This window comes from Malus sylvestris, chromosome 8 (assembly GCF_916048215.2).
Source record: "Malus sylvestris chromosome 8, drMalSylv7.2, whole genome shotgun sequence".
In the NCBI taxonomy this organism is placed as follows: Eukaryota; Viridiplantae; Streptophyta; class Magnoliopsida; order Rosales; family Rosaceae; genus Malus; species Malus sylvestris.
The window spans coordinates 3012725-3035044 of NC_062267.1; the positions used below are offsets into that span (position 1 = coordinate 3012725).

At 38.2% G+C, this 22320-nt stretch overlaps 3 protein-coding genes across 11 annotated transcripts in view; 1 reads left to right on the forward strand and 2 right to left on the reverse strand.

The window, feature by feature from the left end:
• The window catches only part of LOC126633183 (probable disease resistance protein At4g33300), a 50210-nt gene extending 48014 nt beyond the window's left edge, over positions 1 to 2196 (reverse strand). For 2 of the 5 annotated variants that reach the window (XM_050303758.1, XM_050303757.1), the window contains exons 1-3: positions 1369 to 2189; positions 651 to 1045; positions 69 to 424 (exon numbers count right to left, since the gene is read on the reverse strand). In XM_050303758.1, coding sequence (XP_050159715.1) covers positions 69 to 424; positions 651 to 1045; positions 1369 to 2059 — 1442 coding nt within the window. In that variant the 5' untranslated portion in view covers positions 2060 to 2189. Of the gene's footprint in view, positions 1 to 68; positions 425 to 650; positions 1046 to 1368 lie in introns of all 5 variants that reach the window. The other 3 variants (XM_050303759.1, XM_050303755.1, XM_050303760.1) reach the window with 3 other exon arrangements.
• Positions 2197 to 10966: 8770 nt separating this feature from the next.
• Positions 10967 to 14960, forward strand: LOC126633178 (putative disease resistance protein RGA4). Of its 5 annotated transcripts, none has more exons than XM_050303731.1 (4): positions 10967 to 13931; positions 14017 to 14083; positions 14153 to 14387; positions 14497 to 14960. In XM_050303731.1, the coding sequence occupies exons 1-2, from the start codon at positions 11029 to 11031 to the stop codon at positions 14021 to 14023; spliced, it is 2910 nt and encodes a 969-aa protein (XP_050159688.1). In that variant the 5' UTR covers positions 10967 to 11028; the 3' UTR covers positions 14024 to 14083; positions 14153 to 14387; positions 14497 to 14960. The 5 variants fall into 5 exon arrangements, with proteins under 5 accessions (XP_050159688.1, XP_050159692.1, XP_050159689.1 ...); XM_050303735.1 differs by having other exon boundaries at positions 14153 to 14251; XM_050303732.1 differs by having other exon boundaries at positions 14304 to 14387.
• A 6356-nt stretch (positions 14961 to 21316) lies between these two features.
• On the reverse strand, positions 21317 to 21953 carry LOC126632518 (E3 ubiquitin-protein ligase AIP2-like; the record flags this gene model as incomplete). The annotated part of the gene is given in 2 exon segments (XM_050302942.1): positions 21317 to 21467; positions 21583 to 21953. Coding segments are annotated over 2 exon segments (522 nt in total), but the record flags the coding sequence as incomplete, so codon positions are not given.
• Between the last annotated feature and the right edge of the window lie 367 nt (positions 21954 to 22320).

Here is a 22320-nt window from a genome sequence, read left to right on the forward strand (position 1 = left end):
AGGGTTCAAAACAGAAACTAATCACACTCAAGTAAAAGAAATCAAGTACTGAACTCTAAGCATCGTACCTTGCATCTTTCACTAGGGTGAGGAGATTTTTGTTTGAAAGCTCGACAAGAATAGCAAAAGCTTCTTCTTCGTCGATGCCATGTATTTCAACCCACATATTGGTAAGAACATCAAGAGGGATCTTCTTGTCTTCTGGAAACGCACCCAAATCCAAGAAACATGATTTAACTTTTTTGGATAAGCAGTCGAGACTCGTTGCCATACGTTTAAGTAGATTATTCTCATGGGACTCACAAAAAGCTTCCCCTTTCAACAACTTGCTCCTTGCACTTGCCCAACACAATTCAGGCTGGTCCTTCAATGAAGCTCCAATCACTTTGAGAGCCAAAGGAAGCCGCTTGCACTCATTAACAATCTAAAGTTCAAGAAAACAATCAATTACCGATCTAAAGAAACACAAAATAACCCAGTTTGATTAGCTGAAAATGGAGATTGGAGACTTATGACTATGTTTAGCAGTAGAACTTAGAAAGTGATTATGCATTATAGAATCAGTTTTTAAAGCTTTTCAAAGAAGCAATTGTATTCTAGCAAAAGCGCGTATGAGGGGAAAGAATTGCAAACGGGCACTAAGATAGTACCTGCTTGACCAAATTTTTATCAGCAGCCGGAGGAATCGACTTTTTGCCAAAAGCAGAGTGACAAAACAGAGAGAGTGCTTCTTCTTCCCTCAACAACTCAACATCATAAGTGGCATCAAGAACGTTTGGGAATTTGAAACGTGAGACCACAAGAAACTTGCAGCCCGGGATCTTAAAGAGCAGTGGCTCAAGCACTGCCAGTGTCCACACATCATCCAAAACCACCAGAGTTTTCGTTGGGGTGATCCACTCGTATTGCAAGTTCCATTGGGGAAGCACAGAATTGGGACTGAGAACTTGGTTCCCCATGATGAACTGCACAATCTTGGCCTTCAACTGGTTCACATCTGGAGACTGTGATACCGTCAGGAACAGAATTCTCTCACTGAAATAAGCTGCATTCGATCAGATGAGCACAAAACGGAGTCAGCGTTTGATTCTAAAGAAAACTCAAATTCTAGAGAACCCATTAAAGCAAATTCATATTTTAGAAAACCCGTTAAAGAACACTCTCAAAAGAAGCAGAACAAAGCAGAGTTTGGAATATTCACCTAAAAACGCTTCTACCTACATTTGGCGAAAAAGTGATTATATCATCTGAAAAGCACTTGAATTTTCCATAAAAATTTCAACTTGTTTGTAATAAAATAAAAGCACTTCTAGCAAAATCGACTACGATGACAAGTAAGCAATCCGAAACAGGCACTTAGTTACTTACATCTAACTTGATCATCCTTGCAAAGCTCTCTGGCGAGAGTGGTTTTTCCAGAGCCACCAATCCCACAAATTCCAACGACCCTCAAATCCTCCCTCCCAAAAATCATTCCCTTCACCGTCTTCATCCCCACCCCCAATCCCAACACCACAGAACTGCTCACCTCCCACTTCATCTGCCCTTCCTCCTCCACCCTCCTCACAGCCTCCTCCATCCACCCGCCACCGACACCCCCGCCCCCGCAAGTCCCAAGCCGCTGTTCCAGCATCCGGTTCGACCAATCCAGCCGGTCGAACCGCTGATCCGCCTCCGCCCTTATGTGGTGGACGTCGGCCAAGATATGGACCTGTAATGGGCCCTGAAGAAATCTGAACACTGTCTTCTCGAAAGCCTCCATCTTTTTCGCCAATCGGACGTGCCTGTAAAAGTTCCAGCGCGGTGTCGCGTGGACCTTTCGGGCCAGTTCGAGGCCGTTCTGGAGAACTTCCGACATGCGGTCGAGCTGGGACTGCCGTTCGGCCGGTAGCTCGACGCCGGAGTACTTGATTTCTTGGATTATGGGGAAGAGCTGCTCAACTAAGGATTTGAGTTCCTCGGCGGTTCCTCTGCTGTGGCATGATTTGCGGGAGATGGCGATTAAGGTTCTCAGGAGCTCCGTGATGATCTCTCCGACGAAGAAGTCCGTCACTGCCATTGTTGGTGGTGGTGGGAGCTGTGCGACTATGGCGGGTGAATTGGTTTGTCTGGTTATGGAGACCGCGTTTCGATGATGCTTCCTAGTTGAACTCTCTGCTTTCTAAAACTTACTTTTGTATAATTTGTGACATGTGCTAAGTAGTCAACAAATTGTTCAAAGATAGGATTTTTTTTTTAGCCATATGCCATCACTTTCACTTTCATTTTCCTTTTTTACTTCTTAATTTTTTTTTTAAATTTTCGTTCATCAGATCGGATGAATTGAAGATCAAATGACATAAATTAATAAGAAGCGTGTGAGAAGTAAAAGAAAATATGTGGATAGCATAGCCCTTCATTTTACTTATTTTTTTGTACAAGCAATAGTGGGTGAGGAGTTGGATTCTCATATGAAGGATGAATGTTTTTAATCAATTGAATTACATATTATTTATCACAACAGAACCACGTGTATTTTGATGATCTTATATAACCCCACTAACTTACTCATTTTGTGAGGCCATCTCTAATCGAATGGGCTAAACATAGTCATGTCTAAAATTATAGGCATGCACAAAAATTATTTTTAAATAAACAGTGTCAAGCCATATTCATATACCATCTCCAGCTGAATTTTAAGTTTGTTATAAATTTTCAAACATTCTATTTGTTTAATGTCTCATTTCAGCCTTTGTCAAGGCTTGATGTCATTTGTTCAAACTCGGATAAAGTTGTTTTTTCATTGAGACTCATAATATTTTTTGGAAATACGAGTCCAAAGGCCTTCACTTGATTGACAATACCCTTGACACTCCCCTTAGAGGCTCACCTATAACTATAAGCCTTGCAAAAAACTTCATCTTCTTTTGGGATCCAACCCTTTCCTTTGGTTGAAAATATAACCATTTGAAAAAAAATAATGAAAAATGTAAATTAGATTATTGGAAGAGGCAAGAGAGGTGTGTGTAAGAAAATAGTGTTGGAAGTGAATAGAATGTGAAAAATTAGATAAAAATGAAGATAGTATGTCAAGGTAAAAATGATGTGAGAAATAGTGTACAAATGGGATAGGTATTTATAGGGAAAAAAGATTATTTTTTTTTTAATTTAGCTTGAAAAAATATATATAATAAAAATTCCAATGGCTGGATGACGTCAGCTAGCCGTTATTAACCCAACCGTTGGATGCTTTTAAGTCCAATCATAAAATTTGAATCAATTATTGTAACATAGCAGCTCGGCCTCAGGAAACAGGTTGGGAGGGAGGTTGCAATTACCTAGCCTGATGTCCCTTTGGCCAAAAATGGCCAGGTGGGCTCCATATATTTATAGCTTAGCCATTCATTGGAGATAAGTTTTTAGGCAAATCAAGTCATTTTTTGACTTTTAGACCTTTAGCAACATTGGAGATGGATTGAGCTCCTTTGATATATGACTTTGTCATGAGAAGGACTACAAAAATCAGATTCAATGTGGTGTCATGTTCTAATAAAACAATGACATATACAGGGTTTTCATCACATGCATGGACGACACGTAGTTGTGAAACCCTTCTAAATAAATTGCTCTCCATTGTTATGCTAAGACTTACAACAATTTTGGTGATTAATAGAATATATAGTAAGTAGCCTTTGCATTCATAGTGAGTGACACTAACGAGAAACTTTTTGTCCCGATGTCACTGCAAGATCATATTGTGATACCGGAGATACCTATTTTTACAAACATGGACCGTACAATTGGTGATTAGCTTAACATTTTGGTTTATTTCATTTGACCTATTCTTAGCAATAACAAAGGTCCTTAAATTATTCAAAGATAGGTTTGTTAGCTATATGCCCTCACCTTCATGTTACTTAATTTATTTATACGAGCGATATCGGATAGTGGTTGAGGAGAGTTGGATTTTCATTGCAGTGATAAATATTCTTGATAAAGTGAACTACATGACTGCCATTTATGCAGTTTAATCGGAATAAAAATTTGTGTAGAACAGTAAAACCACATATACTTTGATGGTCTTAATTGACCCACTAATCTCTCTCATTGTGTGTGTTGCTTTGATATATCACTCCCTATCTTCTTAAGACTTGCAAATTTGGTAATTAAAAATCTTTACTTCTATATATATATAGTCATCTTTGCATCTTCATAGTGAGTGACATTAAAGAAATATGAGAGAGAGAGAGAGAGAGGAAGAAAACGGCAGTGACACGGGAGCAAGGAGATACCTATTTGTACAAACACGAACCCTACAATCGGTGATTAGCTTGACATTTTGGTTTATTTTGATTAGCAAGGAGATACCTCTTGTTTGCTTGGATGATCGGCTCCGTCACCTAATATGCAAGTTATGCAATGCATATGGAGCCCTATACCCTAATGCAAACACAAAAACTTCCAAGTCAATGAATATATCACTTCAATTGCCTTTTGACGTTGACGTGGTGCTCGGAAAGATGCGATGATGAAGGTGCTTGATTGCTTTTTTACTCTGCCAATAGTATGTGTACGTTTGTAAGACTCGTATTTTTCTCTATTGCTTGACAACTTTCGAGGATGAGGATCCTCTCCGCTTTTTATGAGGATTTTAAGAATTATCACGATCATTCATTTATACATGTAATAAATTTTCGTTAAGTACTATTTATATTTAATTTTAAATAAATAAATTTAAAATAATTTCTGACTGTAATGTACAATAAACAAATAGTATGTGAGGATTCCTAAAATCTTCACAACTTAGATCCGGATGGAATCCATCTCCGACTTTCTAGATTGAAACTATTAGGCCTCGTTTGGCACACCGTATAAGACCACCGGATGGTATTAATAATACAAAACGGGTGTTTGGTGAGCTTTGTATTAAATAAACACCGGATTATTTAATCCGGTCCCACTTATTTTATACCCCTCCCACCCGCTTATGAATCCCGTCCAAAACCTCTGTATTATTTAGTCAGGTGAGATTTCTCTTGTTCACTCCGTTCCTCTCTCGCATGACTCTCCTTCAACTATCTCACCCGCCTGCTCTCTCTCGTCTAGATCTCAAGTTCATCTTTGTCGTCTTCTTTTTTTCTTTCTGTTCCTCCCTCCTCCCTCCTCCCTCCTCCCTCCTCCTTCACACACACACACACCTCCCACCTCCTCCGTTCGCCTTCGATCTCTGACAGAACAACAATACTTCCGTGGGTTGAAGGAGGAAGATGATGATTCAAATTTTCCGATCTAGGCTCCAACGAGAAGGACGAGGAGGAGGAAGGGAGCTGGGCTCCGACAAGGAAGGGAGCTAGGCTCCGATGATAAAATTTGGTTTATTAGCATTGAAAATATTTAATTTCTGGGATTTTTTTTTTTTTTTGGTTGGTGAATCGATGTGGGTTTTGGGAGATTTGAAGAAATGAGGAAGTGGGTTCGTATGGGAGGGTGGGAATTGATGCGTGGGGAAGATGGTGTAGATAGGAAGACACGACTGGGAACTGGGAAGAGATCTGGGTTTTTTTCTCTTCCTTTTTTATTTTTATTTTTTAATTTTTGTCTGTGTAATGCTGTTTAATTTTTTTTGTCTCACTTGTTTTTCTTCCTTTTTTTTTTCATTTTAACAACACTTATCCTGTGAAATTATTTAAGAAAATTATTATAGTCCGACCTGATGTATAAATTAATCCAATGCAACACCAAACATCCAATTAATTTAGTCAGTCCTATCCGACGACTATTTATCCTATCCGACTGAAATAGTTAGTACAGTCCAAGCTGCCAAACGAGGCTTAGTATAATTTGACTACCAATACCATACTTCTGAGTTCTGAGAAAGGACCGGATGGTCATTTTGTTAGTCAACGAGAATAACCTTTGTTTTGTTGGGTCAGGGTGGAGGAAACTTTGTCTCCATTATTGAAAACTGGTGGTATGCTTGCAGCTGAGATGGCTTCCATTATATTATTGAACACTGGTGGTATGGTGCAGCAGAGAAAGGCAATAACAGCAGCAGCACAGCCATATACCCTACGAAATGGGGGACGTGCTTGACGAGTGGAACGCTGACATGCTGAAACAAGAAGTTGAGCTGCAGGAACGAGTTGCTGAAATTGTTGTCGTTCCTAAGAGCAAGAAGAAGAAGCTAACTTTCTGTGTCACCCCTAGTTGCTTTTGTTTTCGAAAAGCAAGAGAGGTAACTTTGAATGAGAGGTTAAGTGTGATTGATGAGCAAAAAGAAGAAACGCGCTTGTGTTTCAACCCAATGAGAACGATATTCAACAAGTACCTAAACAAAAATAGACTTCTCCCTTTGTCGACATGTCTAATGTGTTTGGCCGAGAAAACGAAAAAGATATGTTTTGATAACAAAGTTGTTCATTGATGGTAGAGAAGATAGGGTGATCCTTATCATCCCTATTATAGGGATGGGATGGGAGGAATGAGAAAGACAAGTCTGACCCAATTAGCTCATATTGATGCCAATGTTGAATCCTGTTTTGATAAGAAAATATTGGTTTGCGTCTCAGACCCTTTTGATGAGGAAAGAGATCCTCTCCGGATCTTTCTCTCCAAAGCTCAAGGATCAAGTGATCTAAGCATTTGAAATTTGATTTAACGGCTAAAAACATATAAGTTAATAAAAACTTATAAAAACTATAATAATTTTTAGCAGTTTGATTAAATTTTAAAAGTTCGAATTACTTAATCCTTAGGTTTTGAAGGAAAAGATCCTTTTGATGAGAATAAGATTGCCAAGCCATAAGCGGTGATAACACACCTAGTTCAATGGATCAGGTGAGCCATCCCATCGACGGCAAGAGGTGTCTCATTGTCCTAGATGCCGTGTGAACCTACCTGAAAAGTGGGACCAATTAAGGATATCGCTTACAAGTGGTGTTAAAAGCAGTAGAATATTGGTAACCACAAGACAACATGACATTGTTGATACGATGAGAGCAACAAGTGAAAACGATGAGAGTTGTCTACTTTGTTTTTTCCTTGCATCTTCGTTACTCTTACTCTTTTGCTATTGATAATTCTAGGAAAGCTAAGTAAAGACTATTGTTTTCAATCTTCAGCCACATGGTGTTTTTTGCTAGGCAAGTAGACAAGTCTAAGGCGTCTGAAGATATTAGTAAAAAAATAGTTGAGTGAGAACCGTAAAGATTTGCCTCTCACTGCAAAAGATTTAGACAGTCTCATGTGCAACAAATAAGTTAATGACTATGTGTCTTGAATAGTAAGATATGGAATTGAAAAGAGGTGGAGCGAAAAGTTTTCCAACCACTATTACTATGTTATTATGATTTGGTCACAATAGTCAAATACTGTATTTCATGTTGTGCTATGAGTTTGATGGAGGTAATTTAGCTAATATATAGATATCACAAGATTATCTTAATTCAAAATAGAATAAAGATCATAAAGAAATTGGTCAAACAATTTTTCATAATTTAGTAGCACGGTCTTTTCAAGATTTAAAGAAATATAGTGCTAGTAGTAAAATTATAGGTTGCAAAATGCATGATATTATTCATGACTTTGTTCAATCTCTCACCTAAAACGAATGTTTGGTCATTAGTGTTGAAGGTGTTGGCAATGCAATAGAGGTTTTAGGTGAAAAGGTTCGTCATTTGACCGTAATAATGACAATGCACAATTGCCGACTTTCACCTTCTAATGCTTTTTAAAATTGCAAAAATCTTCATACCCTCACAAAATTTGGTTCACTTTTACAACTGAAATGTTGTAGGACATTAAATATAGGTAGAAGTTTGATCGATGAAGTCCCGAAAAAGATTTGCAAATTGGTACATTTGAGGAACCTTGATTTTTTAGAGAATTATAACGTGAAGATATTACTGGACAATAGCTGTGAGTTGTACAATTTCTATAACTTACGCCTCTGTGGCGGTTGATCGCTGTCCTAATCTGCAAATACTTGTCAAAAGGCCTCTCTTTAAGATAGTTAAAACAAAAAGTATGACAATATATTGACACTAGAAAACAACCATTTAAATCAAAACAATTTTTTTTTTAAATTAGAATAGTCTACGTAATTTATTTATTTTTAAAGTTACTTTAAGAAGAAAAAAAAAATCCTAAATTCATTATTTAAAAACTTAACCCATAAGGGTTGGAGGAGAAAACCTGTTTCTGAGTTAAAACCTAAATTTTTTGAGTTAAAAATTTTAGGTTTTAACCGAAGGATTAGAGATGGTTTAAGGAGTGCACAATGAAATTTTAAAGTGCTCATAAAAGCAATTCTTCAAAATATAGAACATTATTACATAATATTAGATGACAAATTTTATTTTTTTGCACCTTTCGCTCTCCCCCAACGCTCCCTCTGAGATCTATCTTATTAAGATATTATGTATCAGGTCTAGATATTATCACATTTGTTTAATTTTCATATTTGTCTTCTTCTACTTCTTCTATATTTCTTCAAATGATTTCATGTTTAATTATGATGATTTAACTTCACCTACATGCAAGACGACAATGTGAAAAGTTGTGATCGATGAACCATCTAAGGAAAATTATCATGCATTCATCCGACTGATTGATGACATTTTATGTAACTAATCATCAGTATGTGTAACTACTCCTACGATACGAAATTCGATATCAAATTTCCAAGTCACGGACAGGATTTTCTTATCTTAGTTGCGGATGTCAGTTAAATTCACCTTCAGATTTCATCAAGACACCAAAAGCTTCTGGTGAGGTTTGGTGTTTGGCTTTAATCTACATAATTTAGTTGTTTTTTGGACAATTTAGTTCTAGGACAATGCCTTAGAGTTGTTGCTGAATCGGGAATCCTCATCTATGGTTTCAGGGATTCTATCGAAGCAAAAAGCTTGATCTTGACCATCAACTTCCCCCTACTGGATTTTCAAGTGAAATTTTGATCATATTCACCGATGCCATGAGAACTTGCAGGCATTGGAAAGTAATTCCTTAAAGCTGATGTTATGATCCTAGATCCTGCATGGTCATTTTTCAACAGGTCAAATACAATCATGTGAACAAGGCAACACTGCAAAACTCAAAAAATAAAAACACGCCTAGAACATGACGATTAAAATTTAATAAATATTACATCTATTAAAAATAATAGTTCAAACTCACAATATAACAAAGTACTCTAGTTCAACAAATTCATTCACCGTACATAATGATAAAAACACAAACATAATAATTAAAACAACACATGATTCAATTCTCAATTAAAATAAGATGAGTTCTATGTAAATCCTGCAGTTGGCACTGAGCACTGTCGCCAGTTGGCACGGGCTAAAGAAAGAGCTGCAGATTAAGGAGGATTGGAGGTTCCATACATGATTGTAGATTTTCTTGCATTGCCTGCTTTACTGTCTTGCTATCTCCTTATTTTTATCGCTCGGACTGTTGTACTCGTCGCGCTGTATGCTAGAATCTATCCAATGACGTTGTTATTTAGACTATTTTATTAATAGTTTTGTAATACCTGAGAAAAGTTGCATAAAAAAACAAATAAGAGAATACAATTAATACCTGGTGGTTGAAGATTTTTTTTATGCACAATAATTCAAATTATTATAATATTAAACTGTGTCTTCTCTAAAAATGTATTCATACTTACCCAATCAAAGTGGGAGCATTTTTGCTTACCACCATTTAATGTGGTGTATGCTTATCACCTTATTAATTACCGTTAGATGAGTTTGAATTTTGAGATTCGTGTAGTGGATAAGCACAAATCTCAAAATTCAAACTCATCTAACGATGATAAATAAGGTGGTGAACATACACCACTCTAAATTGTGATGAGCAAAAATACACCCAATCAAAGTAGGTTTATTTGTCCACGTGGAGTTGGAAATTAATATGCAATATTACACGTAAGATTGATTTGGAGTTTTGCCTTGATAATTTAGTCACTAATTACTATATAATCCGGGTGTGAAAGGTTGTGAAAGGTTTCGCGTCAAGAACGTTGATTTGTTTTTGACGTTCACGTGATGCACGAAAAGATGCGATGACGAAGACATGTGCTTGATTGCTTTTTAACAAGTAATGTTACATTTATTAAAGTGTTTATATTACATTTGTATTTTTTTTTTTCTAATAGCGATACGATCCATCAATACAAACAACTCTCATATTTATTAGAGAGTTGATACAAATATGACATGAAAGATATGATAAAAATAATATTTTTACTTTTTTACAGGTGTACGTTTGTACGACGGTCGTATTTTTCTCTAATGCTTAACAATTTTCTAGAATTGAAACAGAGTATAATTTGAGGACTACCAATACTATACTTCTGAGGAAGGACAGGATGGTCATTTTCGTTGTCAATGAGAATCACAACTGTTAGTTCACGGTGCAGGAAACACTGGCTACGTTATTGAAACTGGTGGTACACTGGTATGGTTGCAGTTGAGCTGGCTTCCATAAGATCCATGATCCACACAGAATACGACATCATTGTATATGCCAGCCAGAAATTGAGGATTACATATAAGTATAACAACGGATAGTTATTTTCATTCTATAACGACCATGATGTGTTGTACCAGCAATAAAATATCAACCATACTTGATTATATTTTCTATTTATCTTCCTCAATTTTAAAGGTTAGGAAAAAGAGTCTCGACGAAACTTTCAAATAAATGTCACTAATATATGTTCATCTTGTTTGTATAAATCACTAAAAAAATGTTATTCATACGAATCGGTAAGTAAAGGTGGCTTAACATATGAATTTATTACGGTTGAGATCCTTCAATCAAGTCAGAGTGTCCCCTGAAAATTAAAATTCAACAGATAATTGACTTGAATTTTTATTTATTTTTTTACTTTTTTGGTTTGATTGACTTGGAGTTATATAAACCGGGTAGAAGAAAGGCAATAGCACAGACCAAGGCCATCCATCCTGCATTCTTCTTCTTCTCTCTCTCTCTATAGACTTCATATTTCTTTTTCTAGTGTCCATCAATTTCCGAGGCTGAAAAATGGCTGACGGGATCAATTCCATGGTACTGGAGCGGCTGGCTTCAACAGCTTATGAATACGTAGCTGGAGAGGTGAAACTTGTTTTGAACGCTAAGAAAGATGTTGAAGAATTTGTTGGCAATCTCAGAGCTATTCAAGCCGTTCTCGAAGATGCGGAGCAAAGGCAAGTCAAGGAGGCCAGCGTGAGGATCTGGTTGGCTCAACTCAAAGACATATCCTTCCAGATGGTGGACGTGCTGGACGAGTGGAACACTGACATGCTGAGACAACAGGTTGAGAAGCAAGAACGAGAACGAGAAGGTGAAGATGTTGTTGTTCCTAAGGAGAAGAAGAAGAAGAAGAAGGAGGAGGTAACTTTCTCTGTTTCCTCTAGCTGCTTTTGTTTTCGCAAAACCAAAGAGGTGATTTTTCGCCATGACATTGCGAGTAAGATAAAAGATTTGAACGATAAATTAAGTGTGATTGATGAGCAAAGAAAAAGATATGGGTTTCAACACATAGAAAGAGGCATTCAACAATTACCTGAACGGCAGAAGACTTCGTCTTTTGTCATCATGTTAGAGGTATTTGGTCGAGAAAAGGAAAGAGACATTCTGATAACAAAGTTGTTGAGTGATGGTGGAGAAGATCGGAGGGGGCTCCTTATCATCCCTATTCTAGGGATGGGAGGATCGGGAAAAACGACTCTAGCCCAACTTGTTTATAATGATGACAAGGTTAAAGCCTATTTTCAAAAGAGAGTGTGGGTTTGTGTCTCAGATCCTTTTGATGAGATTAAGATTGCCAAAGCTATAAGCGGTGATGATGCCCAAGGCTCAAATGAGTTGGATCGTGTCTTGCACCGCATGTCAACATCCATCGAGGGCAAAAGGTTTCTCCTTGTCCTAGATGATGTGTGGACCCATGATCGTAAAAAGTGGGAAAAATTAAGGGCATCACTAATTCAAAGTGGTGCTCATGGCAGTAGAATATTGGTGACCACAAGACAACATGATGTTGTTGATATGATGAGAGCAAGAAGTGACATGATCAATTTGGGAGAGTTGAGTGAAGAATATTGTTTATCAATCTTCAATCACATGGCGTTTGTTGATACAGAAGTAGATGAGTCTAAGGCGTTTGAAGATATTAGTAAGGATATTGTGAAGAAATGCAAGGGCTTACCTCTTGCTGCAAAAGCATTAGGTAGTCTTATGTATAATAAGAAAACAAGGAGGGAATGGCTAGATGTCTTGAATAGTAAAATATGGGATCGAGAAGAGGTGGAGCAAGAAGTTTTTCAACCACTTTTTCTAAGTTATTATGATTTGGCCCCAGCAATCAAATGTTGTCTTTTGTATTGTGCTAGTTTTCCAAAAGATTATAGTTTTGAGAAGGATAAGTTGATTAATCTTTGGATGGCACAAGACTATCTTAATTCAAAAGGGAATAAAGATGAGGGAGAAGTTGGTCAAGCATTTTTTGATAACTTAGTAGCACGGTCTTTTTTTCAAGATTTGGAGAAAGATAGTGTTAGTGGTAAAATTATAGGTTGCAAAATGCATGATATTGTTCATGACTTTGTGCAATCTCTCACCAAGAACGAATGTTTGATCATCGAAACTGATAGTATTAACAATGAAATAGAGGTTTTGGGTGAAAAGGTTCGTCATTTGACCTTAATCTTTAGGTCGGAACATGGTGAGCCATTGCCACTCCCACCACTTAATGCATATTACAATCGCAAAAACCTACGTTCACTCATATATTTTGGTTCATCCATTACTAAGATAGACTCAAATTTTATTCTACAATTGAAATGTCTTAGGACATTAAATTTGAGTAAAAGTCACTTAATTGAAGTCCCAAAGGAAATTAGTGAATTGATACATTTGAGGCATATTGATATGTCATGGAATTATGGTTTGGAGATATTGCCAGACAGTATCTGTGAGTTGTACAATTTGTATACCTTGCGCCTTGTTTTGTGTCGTTCACTTGAAAAACTACCCGATAACATGGGAAAGTTGATTAGCTTAAAGCACCTTTATGTTGATGGTTGTAATAAGCTGGAGTACTTGCCAAAAGGGATTCTGAGATTAAAAAAATTGAAAACAATTGATATGTGTGTTGTGGTTTGTGGTGAGGATGAGGACAGAGTAGCATTACAACTGGGAGATCTGAGAGTCTTCAACCTTGAGGGCAGTCTCATCATAAGATTGAAGGGGGATGTGAAAAATGAGAGAGAGCTTGAGAAAGCACAGTTGTGGGACATGAAGAAACTCTTTCATCTCCAAATTAATTGTAAGCATGTTCAATACAAGCAGACAAGAAGCACTGTAGAAATACTGAATGGGCTACGACCGCACGAAAATCTGGAATCCTTAGACTTTTGGTATCATTCAGGCACCACCTACCCCAATTGGGTGATGTCTTTGCACAACTTAAGAATCATCTATCTATTTGAATGGAGTGAGTGCAGGTTTTTGCCTCCTCTTGGGAAATTGCCCAACCTTGAAAAGCTGAGTATAATGAGCATGGGGAAGGTGGAAAAGATTGGTGGTGAGTTTTTGGGAATAGTTGACTCAGATGAAACGTCATTGACATCATCATCATCCACCTCATTTTTCCCAAAGTTGAAACAACTCAGCATCGACATCATGTCAGCGTTGGAAGAGTGGGAAGTAGGCGTAGAAGGGTGGAACAAAGAGGATTCTGAAATTTCAATCATGCCATGCCTTTCCTCTTTAAAAATTAGTTTCTGCAAAGGCATAAAAACACTACCAGACTTCCTCTGCAAAACACCGCTGCAGGATCTTAGCATTTTGGAGTGTCCCATGCTTTCAAAGCGATGTGAACAAAGCAATGGAGAGGAGTGGCCCAAGATTTCTCACATCCCAAACATCAAAATCTCATCATACTGGTAATTGAGCTCTGTCTATCTTATTTATGCATTTATGTATGCTATCATCATATTTGTTTAATTTTCTTATTTTTCTTCTTCAAAGGAAATGAGTAATGTGGATCAACCGGTGACTCGCGAGTTAGGCATACATATTAATCTTCTTTTAAAAGGTAATTTTATTTCTTTATATATTTAAAGGATTATTTAACTTCAGCTACTCATTTTTAATTTCTCTGCAGGACGACCGAGTGAAAGTTATGATATCAATAAACCATCTAGGAAACTTATCGTGCATCATCTTACTAATTTATGAAGCACTTTTTAGTAACTATTCATACGTACGTACCAAATTCGATATCGCGCATAATTTTCTTATCTTTGTTGCTCAAGTTTTCGAAGAAAATAGTAAGACTTGAGCATAGACAAGCCAAATTAAAGAGCATCAATTGAGGTCACCTATAGGTTTCTCATGAGGTTTGTTGTTTGGCTTTAATATACATTATTTGGTTGTTTCTTAGGAAAATTTAATCTAGGACAATGTCATAGAGATGTTGCTGAATAGGTAATTTACCTATCGTTTCAGGGATTCTGTAGGACCTAAAAGCGTGATGTCCACCATCAACATACCACTACTGAAGCTTCCCCACAAATTTTGATTATCTTCACCTAAGCCATGAGAACTTGCAGGCATTGGAAAGTGATTCCTCAAAGCATTCCTCTGCTGACTCCTCATTGCTTGGACCTGCGCTTAATGATCCTTCATGGCCGTTTTTCAACAAGTCAAATACAATCATGTGAACAGGGAAGCTAACTGCATTTTGCATAGAGGTAGTTTGGTTTGAGGAACTTACATGATTGTACATCTCCTTGTAAAGGATGGTCATACTATGTAATTTTGGCGTGTAGAGTTCTATTCTCCTTCGATTGGGTTGAAATCCCCAACAATGTTTTTACTGAGGTCCCTTTCAGTGGTGCACCCCATCCTCTCTTGTACATATTCTTCCATAACGCTAATGAATATCATACTTCTTTCCAACAAAAGAAAAATGTTCCAAAGTACACAAATTAACCACTATTAAGACGAAGTTCGTTGTATATTATAGTTGGGTGACCTGGAATAAAAGCCGTATACCTAGAATAAATGGTTAGGCCATCTCCAACCGAAGGGTCCAGAGGGCCTAAAATAGCCCGAAAACCGTCTCCAACCGAGGGTTAGGCCAAAAGGCTGTGGAATCTGAGAGGGCCCTACGGAATCGGAGAGGGCTGGAGGGCTGGCCAGAAAGTTGCTTAATCCTGTCAGTTATAACCGACAGTAATACATTTACATTAAATACAATATATGTATTCTTGTCATTTATAATCGACAGGAGTTCTTAAAAAGAATTTTGAATCCAACGGCTAGCTGGCGCCAGTTACAGTTGGATTCAATATATTTTTTTTGGGCCTTTTTTTTAAATTCTCAAAAATTATATATTTTTTTTCCTATCAATACCTAAACCATTCATTCACCATTCCTCACAAAATTTTTAAATTTAAGTTAATGTTGTTTTCAAATTTAATTTGTAGTTTTTAAATTTAATTTGTCCTTTTTAAATTTTAGTTGTAGTTTTTAAATATAAGTTGTAGTTTTTAAATTTAAGTTGTTGTAGTTTTTAAATAATAAATTATGTTTGGCCCTCGTTTGGAGATGGTTTTTTGTGACAGGGCTAAAACGAGCCCTCCGACCCTCGGTTGGAGACGGAGGCAAATATGGCCCTGTACTGTTCATTAAAATATCAATATCTTGGAATATCTTGGAGGGCTAGAGGGCTAAAACGAGCCCTCTGGCCAGCCATCGGTTGGAGATGACCTTAGCTCTCTACCACCTTGGCCTTGTCTAAAGAAAAAGGCCAGTATTTCAGTTGAAATATAACATCCAAGTCTTCAGTTCCAAGCAAAGAAACTCAACAAATAGCTCACAACAACAGATGCATTTAAAACAGTTTTAGTTGTCCGAACACACTTTTAGCAATTCTAAAAGCACTTCAAAACAGACTCACATCAAAATGTTAGGAATGTCGGTACTACAAGATAGAGAATGCACAAGGTAAAGTAGAAAATGGACACCAAGAATTTATGTGGTTCGGCAATTTATGCCTACGTCCACGAAACAAGGATCAATCTTCACTATATGAAAAATATGAGTACAACAAGAGTGGTCTTACCAAGCCAAAGACAAGGCTTGATGGATACAAGAAAGTATAACAACACTTTCTCTCACACTAAACTTCACTCACACTATGTAGTGGAACACTCTCACTTTCACTCTTGGAGTGGAACTCTAGCTTTGGACTTGATCCTTTGCTACTCACACTTGGTTCTTAATTGGTTACTTCACTACAACATGACACCCATATTTATAGGAGAGGGTTTGGCATTCTACTATTTTCTAGTGTATTCTTCAAACCTCTAGCATAGAAAGATCTAGACTAGCCACAAAATTGTAGCTTCTAGATCTTTCCATTTGCAACCAAGGAAGCTACTACTCTCTAGCTTCTTCCATCAACTTAATAACATGCTAGAATTGTCTAGCATGCTCCAGCCATCTCACTTGCTTACTAGAATAATCTAGAACATTCATCTTGGGCTGGACCATATACCAACAATCTCCCCCTCCAGTCCATGAGGGAGGAATTCCGATCATAACTCCAAGTTACCTGGAGTCCATCCCAGCAACCTTAATGCAGAATTCCAACTTTGATTTTGTGACTACCTTTGTCAACATGTCTGAAGAATTATTATCGGTATGAATCTTCTTCAGCTGTAACAACTTGTTCTCGATAGCATCTCTAATTCAATGATAACGAATATCAATGTGCTTAGTGCATGAATGATATGTAGTGTTCTTGCTCAAATCCAGAGCACTCTGACTATCACAATAAACGCCATAATCATTTTGCTTCAAACCCAACTCTTGGAGAAACCGCTTCAGCCACAATAACTCATTGCATGCTTCTGTAGCAGCTATGTATTCAGCCTCGGTTGTGGATAAAGCAACACACTTTTGCAACTTGGATTGCCAAGACACGGCTCCCCCTGCAAAAGTAAACAAGTACCCAGACGTAGATTTTCTAACATCCAGGTCACCTCCCATGTCAGCATCTGTAAATCCTTCCAAGATTGGTTTGGAACCGCCAAAGCACAAGCACATCTTAGAAGTCCCCTTCAAATATCTGAGAATCCACTTAACAGCTTCCCAGTGGTCCTTCCCTGGATTAGAGAGAAACCTACTTACCACACCTACTGCATGAGCAATATCTGGCCGTGTGCACACCATTACATACATGATACTTCCTACAGCTGAAGAGTAGGGAACAACTGCCATTTTCTCCTTTTCTTCATATGTTTTTGGACACGACTCTTTGCTCAACTTGATATGATTGGTTAAAGGTGAGCTTACCGGTTTGGCTGCTTTCATGTTGAACCTTTCAAGTACCCGTTGAACATACTTTTCTTGTGACAACCACAACTTCTTGGATTTTCTGTCACGAATTATCTCTATGCCCAAAATCTGCTTGGCTAGCCCTAAGTTCTTCATGTCAAAGGACTTAGATAACTCTTATTTGAGCTTTTTAATCATAGAAGCATATTGACCGACAATCAACATGTCCTCAACATAAAGCAATAAAATGATGAATTTACCTTCAGAAAATTGTTTGATATAGACACAAGAGTTAGCATGAGTTCTCTTGTACCCATTACTCACCATGAATGAGTTGAACTTCTTATTCCACTGTCTCGGAGCCTGCTTAAGACCATATAAGCTTTTCTTGAGCTTGCACACCAAAGTTTCTTTACCTTTGACTTCAAAGCCTTTAGGTTGCTCCATATATATCTCATCTTCTAAGTTGCTGTAGAGAAATGCAGTTTTAATGTCTAACTACTCGAGCTCAAGATCCATGCTTCTTGCCATACCAAGGATAACTCGAATGGAAGTCATCTTCACCACCGGTGAGAAAATCTCATCAAAGTCAACTTCTTTCTTTTGACCAAAACCTTTGACAACCAAACAAGCCTTGTACCTTGTCATGTTGTCGTCCCTTTTCAATTTGAATACCCACTTGTTTTTCAATGTTTTTCTGCCATTTGGAAGCTCCACCAGCTCACATGTATCATTTTTTAATAAGGAATCCATCTCTGACTTCATTGCCTTCATCCATTTATCACTGTCGTTATGAGCTTTGGCCTCCTTATAAGTTTCGGGCTCTCCATAATTAATCAACATGATATACTCTGATGAAGAATACTTGGTAGACGGTCTTCGACTTCTGCTGGATCTTCTGACCTGATCTTCATGCTCTTGCAGGGCTGGAGGCTCATCCTGATTGGGTTCTTCTTGAATCTGCTCTTCTTGACTAGGCTCTCCTTGATCAGCAATTTCATGGTCTGTCACGTCTTGATCAGGCTCCCCCTTATCAGCATTATCTGGTTTTGCAGGCACTTCATTTGCAGCTGCTTCAGGGATGTCATCATAACTTTCTTCATCTGAAGCTAATGGATCAACTCCTCTGACTGCGCCATCTGGTTGTGCCTCTTTATCCTAATCCCCAATTGTTTAATCTTCATAAAAGACCACGTCTCTATTTCGGATAAACTTCTTCTGGTATGGGTCCCATAATCTGTAACCAAAATCTTCACCTCCATAACCAAGAAAGATGCACGGTGTAGCTTTGTAGTCTAACTTCAATCTCTGCTCTTTGGGCACATGCACAAAAGCTTTGCAGCCAAACACCTTCAGATGAGAGTAAGACACATCATTACCAGTCTATACTTTCTCCGGAAAATCAAGACCTAATGGTACTGATGGAGATCGGTTGATCAAATAGCAGGCTATCCTTACAGCTTTACCCCAGAACTGCTTAGATAACTTTGCAGTCCTTAGCATACACCTGACTTTCTCCATGATGGTTCGGTTCATTCTTTCAGCAACACCATTATGTTGTGAAGTTCCAGGAACTGTCTCCTCATGACGTATGCCATGTTTCACACAATACTCTCTAAACTGGTGAGATGTGTACTTGCCGCCGTTGTCACTACGAAGGCACTTGAGAGGTTTCCCAATTTCCCTCTCCACCATGGCATGGAACTCCTGGAATGTCTGAAACACCTGGTCTTTGGATTTCAACAAATACACCCAGACCTTTCGTGAAGCATCATCAATATAAGTAACAAAATATTTATTTCTTCCAAGTGACTCGACTTCCATGGGACCACACACATCTGAATAAACAAGATCTAACAAATTTCCTTTCTTTGTAGATGGAACAAAAAAACTAATTCTTCTTTGTTTTCCGAATAAACAATGCTCACAAGAGTTTAACGACGTACTTTTGGCAAAGGGAATGTGAGACTTCTTTGCCAAAACTTGTAGGCCTTTTTCGCTCATATGGCCTAGCCTCTTATGCCACAAGTCTAGAGATGAGTCATCCACAGCATTCAACTCACCTTTCAAAACCTTGGCATTTGACCGGTACAGCATACAACAAAGTCATGCTCTTACTACCACCATTAAGCCTTTAGTAAGCTTCAATTTTCCTTCGCCAATATGGTGATAATAACCTTGTCGATCAAGGGTACCGATGGATATCAGATTGAGACGTACATCAACTGGCAGCCGAGATTAGTTCTTAAGCAAATATCACAAATTCCAAGAATTTTGGAATAGCTTTCATTCCCCATCTTCACTATGCCAAGGTCACCTTCTTTGTATGTACTGAAGAACTCCTATTTGGACGTAGCATGGAAGGAAGCTCTATTGTCAAAGATCCATTCAATGTCTCTGTCAGAGTTGCCCATATGCAGACATTCACCAACAGATAATATTTCTAGTACATCACCACATATGACAGTAGTGGTATTGCCAGTATCATATTTCTTCTGATTGTTTCCTTCATTTTGCTCTCTCTTCCAAACTCGACAATTTTTCTTCATATGGCCTTCTTTGCCACAATGGTGGCATGCACCCCTGAACCTTGATTTGGATTGGGTAGGACTTCTGCCATGATCTCTAGGCCATCTACTCTTGCTTCTTCCGCGGTTCTCTATGACAAATACTTGGCTGCTATCTGTGCCAGAAGTCTTTCTCCTTGTTTCTTCATTGAGCATGCTATTTTTAACATTATCAAGAGTAAGAACACCATTAGAAGCAGAGTTACTTATACTCACCACAAAGGTCTCCCAACTGTCTGGCAAGGATCCAAGTAACAAGAGCGCTTGTAGCTCGTCCTCGATCGTCATTTTCATAGTAGCCAACTGGTTGATGATATTCTGGAAATTGTTCAAGTGTTCTGCTACACTTAAACCATCATTGTATGAGCTCTTTGATCAAGAAGGCTTTCTTGGCTGGGGTCTTCTTCTCGAACAAGGACTCAAGCTTCATTTAAAACTCGTGGGCATTGGTTTCATTAGACACATGGTGAAAAACACTATCGTCCACCCATTATCTAATTGTGCCAATAGCCTTGTGATTCATCTTCTTCCACTCGACATCAGACATGCTCTCGGGCTTAGCGGCATCTCCTTCAATTGGCTCATGCAGATCCTTGCAATAGAGAATGTCCTCCATCCTTGGCTTCCATGTTACCCAATTGGAGTTGGTGAGTTTGATCATAGTGCCACTTCCTTCCATCTCGTAGTACGAGCCAACCGGGCTCTGATACCACTTGTTAGGAATGTCGGTAATACAAGATAGAGAATGCACAAGGTAAAATGGAAAATGGACATCAAGAATTTATGTGGTTCGGCAATTTATGCCTACGTCCACAAAACAAGGATCAATCTTCACTATATGAAAAATATGAGTACAACAAGGGTGGTCTTACCAAGCCAAAGACAAGGCTTGATGGATATAAGAAAGTATAACAACACTTTCTCTCACACTAAACTTCACTCACACTGTGTAGTGGAACATTCTCACTCTCACTCTTGGAGTGGAACTCTAGCTTTGGACTTGATCCTTTGCTACTCACACTTGGTTCTTAATTGGTTACTTCACTACAACATGACACCCATATTTATAGGAGAGGGTTTGGCATTCTACTAATTTCTAGTGTATTCTTCAAACCTCTAGCATAGAAAGATCTAGACTAGCCACAAAATTGTAGCTTATAGATCTTTCCATTTGCAACCAAGGAAGCTAGTACTCTCTAGCTTCTTCCATCAACTTAATAACATGCTAGAATTGTCTAGCATGCTCCAGCCATCTCACTTGCTTACTAGAATAATCTAGAAAATTCAGCATGGGCTGGACCATATACCAACACAAAACACACTCATAGACATGCTTAATGTGGTGGACTGAATAAGAATTTATTAATGAAGCTGCAAATTTGACAATTGTTGAAGCAAATGTCATCATCTAAATATTACACATACATGTATTCACCACCTCGAATCGCATTCGCAGCTCATTTTCAGTCTTCTTCGGCCTCATTTTCCCTCTCCTTCCAGTTCTCGTACACATGATCATCCGTCTGCAGCTCATGCCGGCATATCAGACAAGAATTGTGCTCATCCTGCCACAATCAAAACAACCCAAAAACCCCAGTCAATCAGCCACTTAAAATTTGAATTGAACACAACCAATGAGATACATTACCAATACAGCAAATGTTGAAAAATTCAAATTCCCAGCCATGGCTTTAGGCAAGGAGGATGAAAAGTGTGCATGCAGGGCAACTCCTGCATTTTGTCATTGACAACCAAGTTTTCCTTACAAATGTAGCAATATGCGTCCTCTCCGAGCTTTTTCAACACTTCCTCCGTGATCATGATCACTGGAAGATTGGCCTTCACCTGTTTGCTTGTAGGCGGGACCTTCGGAGCCGCCCTCACGTCACCCAAAATCCCCAGCGGCAAAACGCTGTCGAGGTTGTCAATGAGACTCTGAAGCAGATTCACTACGCCTTCCGAGTTTTCTTCGATTCCAGGACCCGACTCAGAAGACAACCCCACCGCCATGGCCTCCATGGCCGCCGTCACTAGATTCGACCGCACCAGCCATCAAATGCCCCTCAAACAAATATCCTAAAAAACCAAAAATTCAATTCCAATAAAAGAAAATAAATTTTAAGTTTTTGCAACTTTCCACGAAAACTCAAACAAATTTCCCAAACAATTACACCAAAAAAAAAAAAAACAAGGGGTTCCTATAATTTTCTGAAAAGGGAGATATTTCATGTCTTTGCACAGCTTAAGAATCATCTATCCATATAGATGGAGTGAATGCAAGTTTTTGCCTCTTGGGAAATTGCCCTACCTTAAGAATCATCCATTTAGGACAATGTCTTAGAGATGTTGCTGAATTGGGGTCGTTTCAGGGATTCTGTTAATGCGCGCGAAAAGCGTGACGTCGACCATCAACGTCCCC

Excerpts from the sequence above, each read along its gene's own strand:
- LOC126633178 (XM_050303731.1), top strand. The coding sequence starts at position 11,029 with ATGGCTGACGGGATCAATTCCATGGTACTGGAGCGGCTGGCTTCAACA.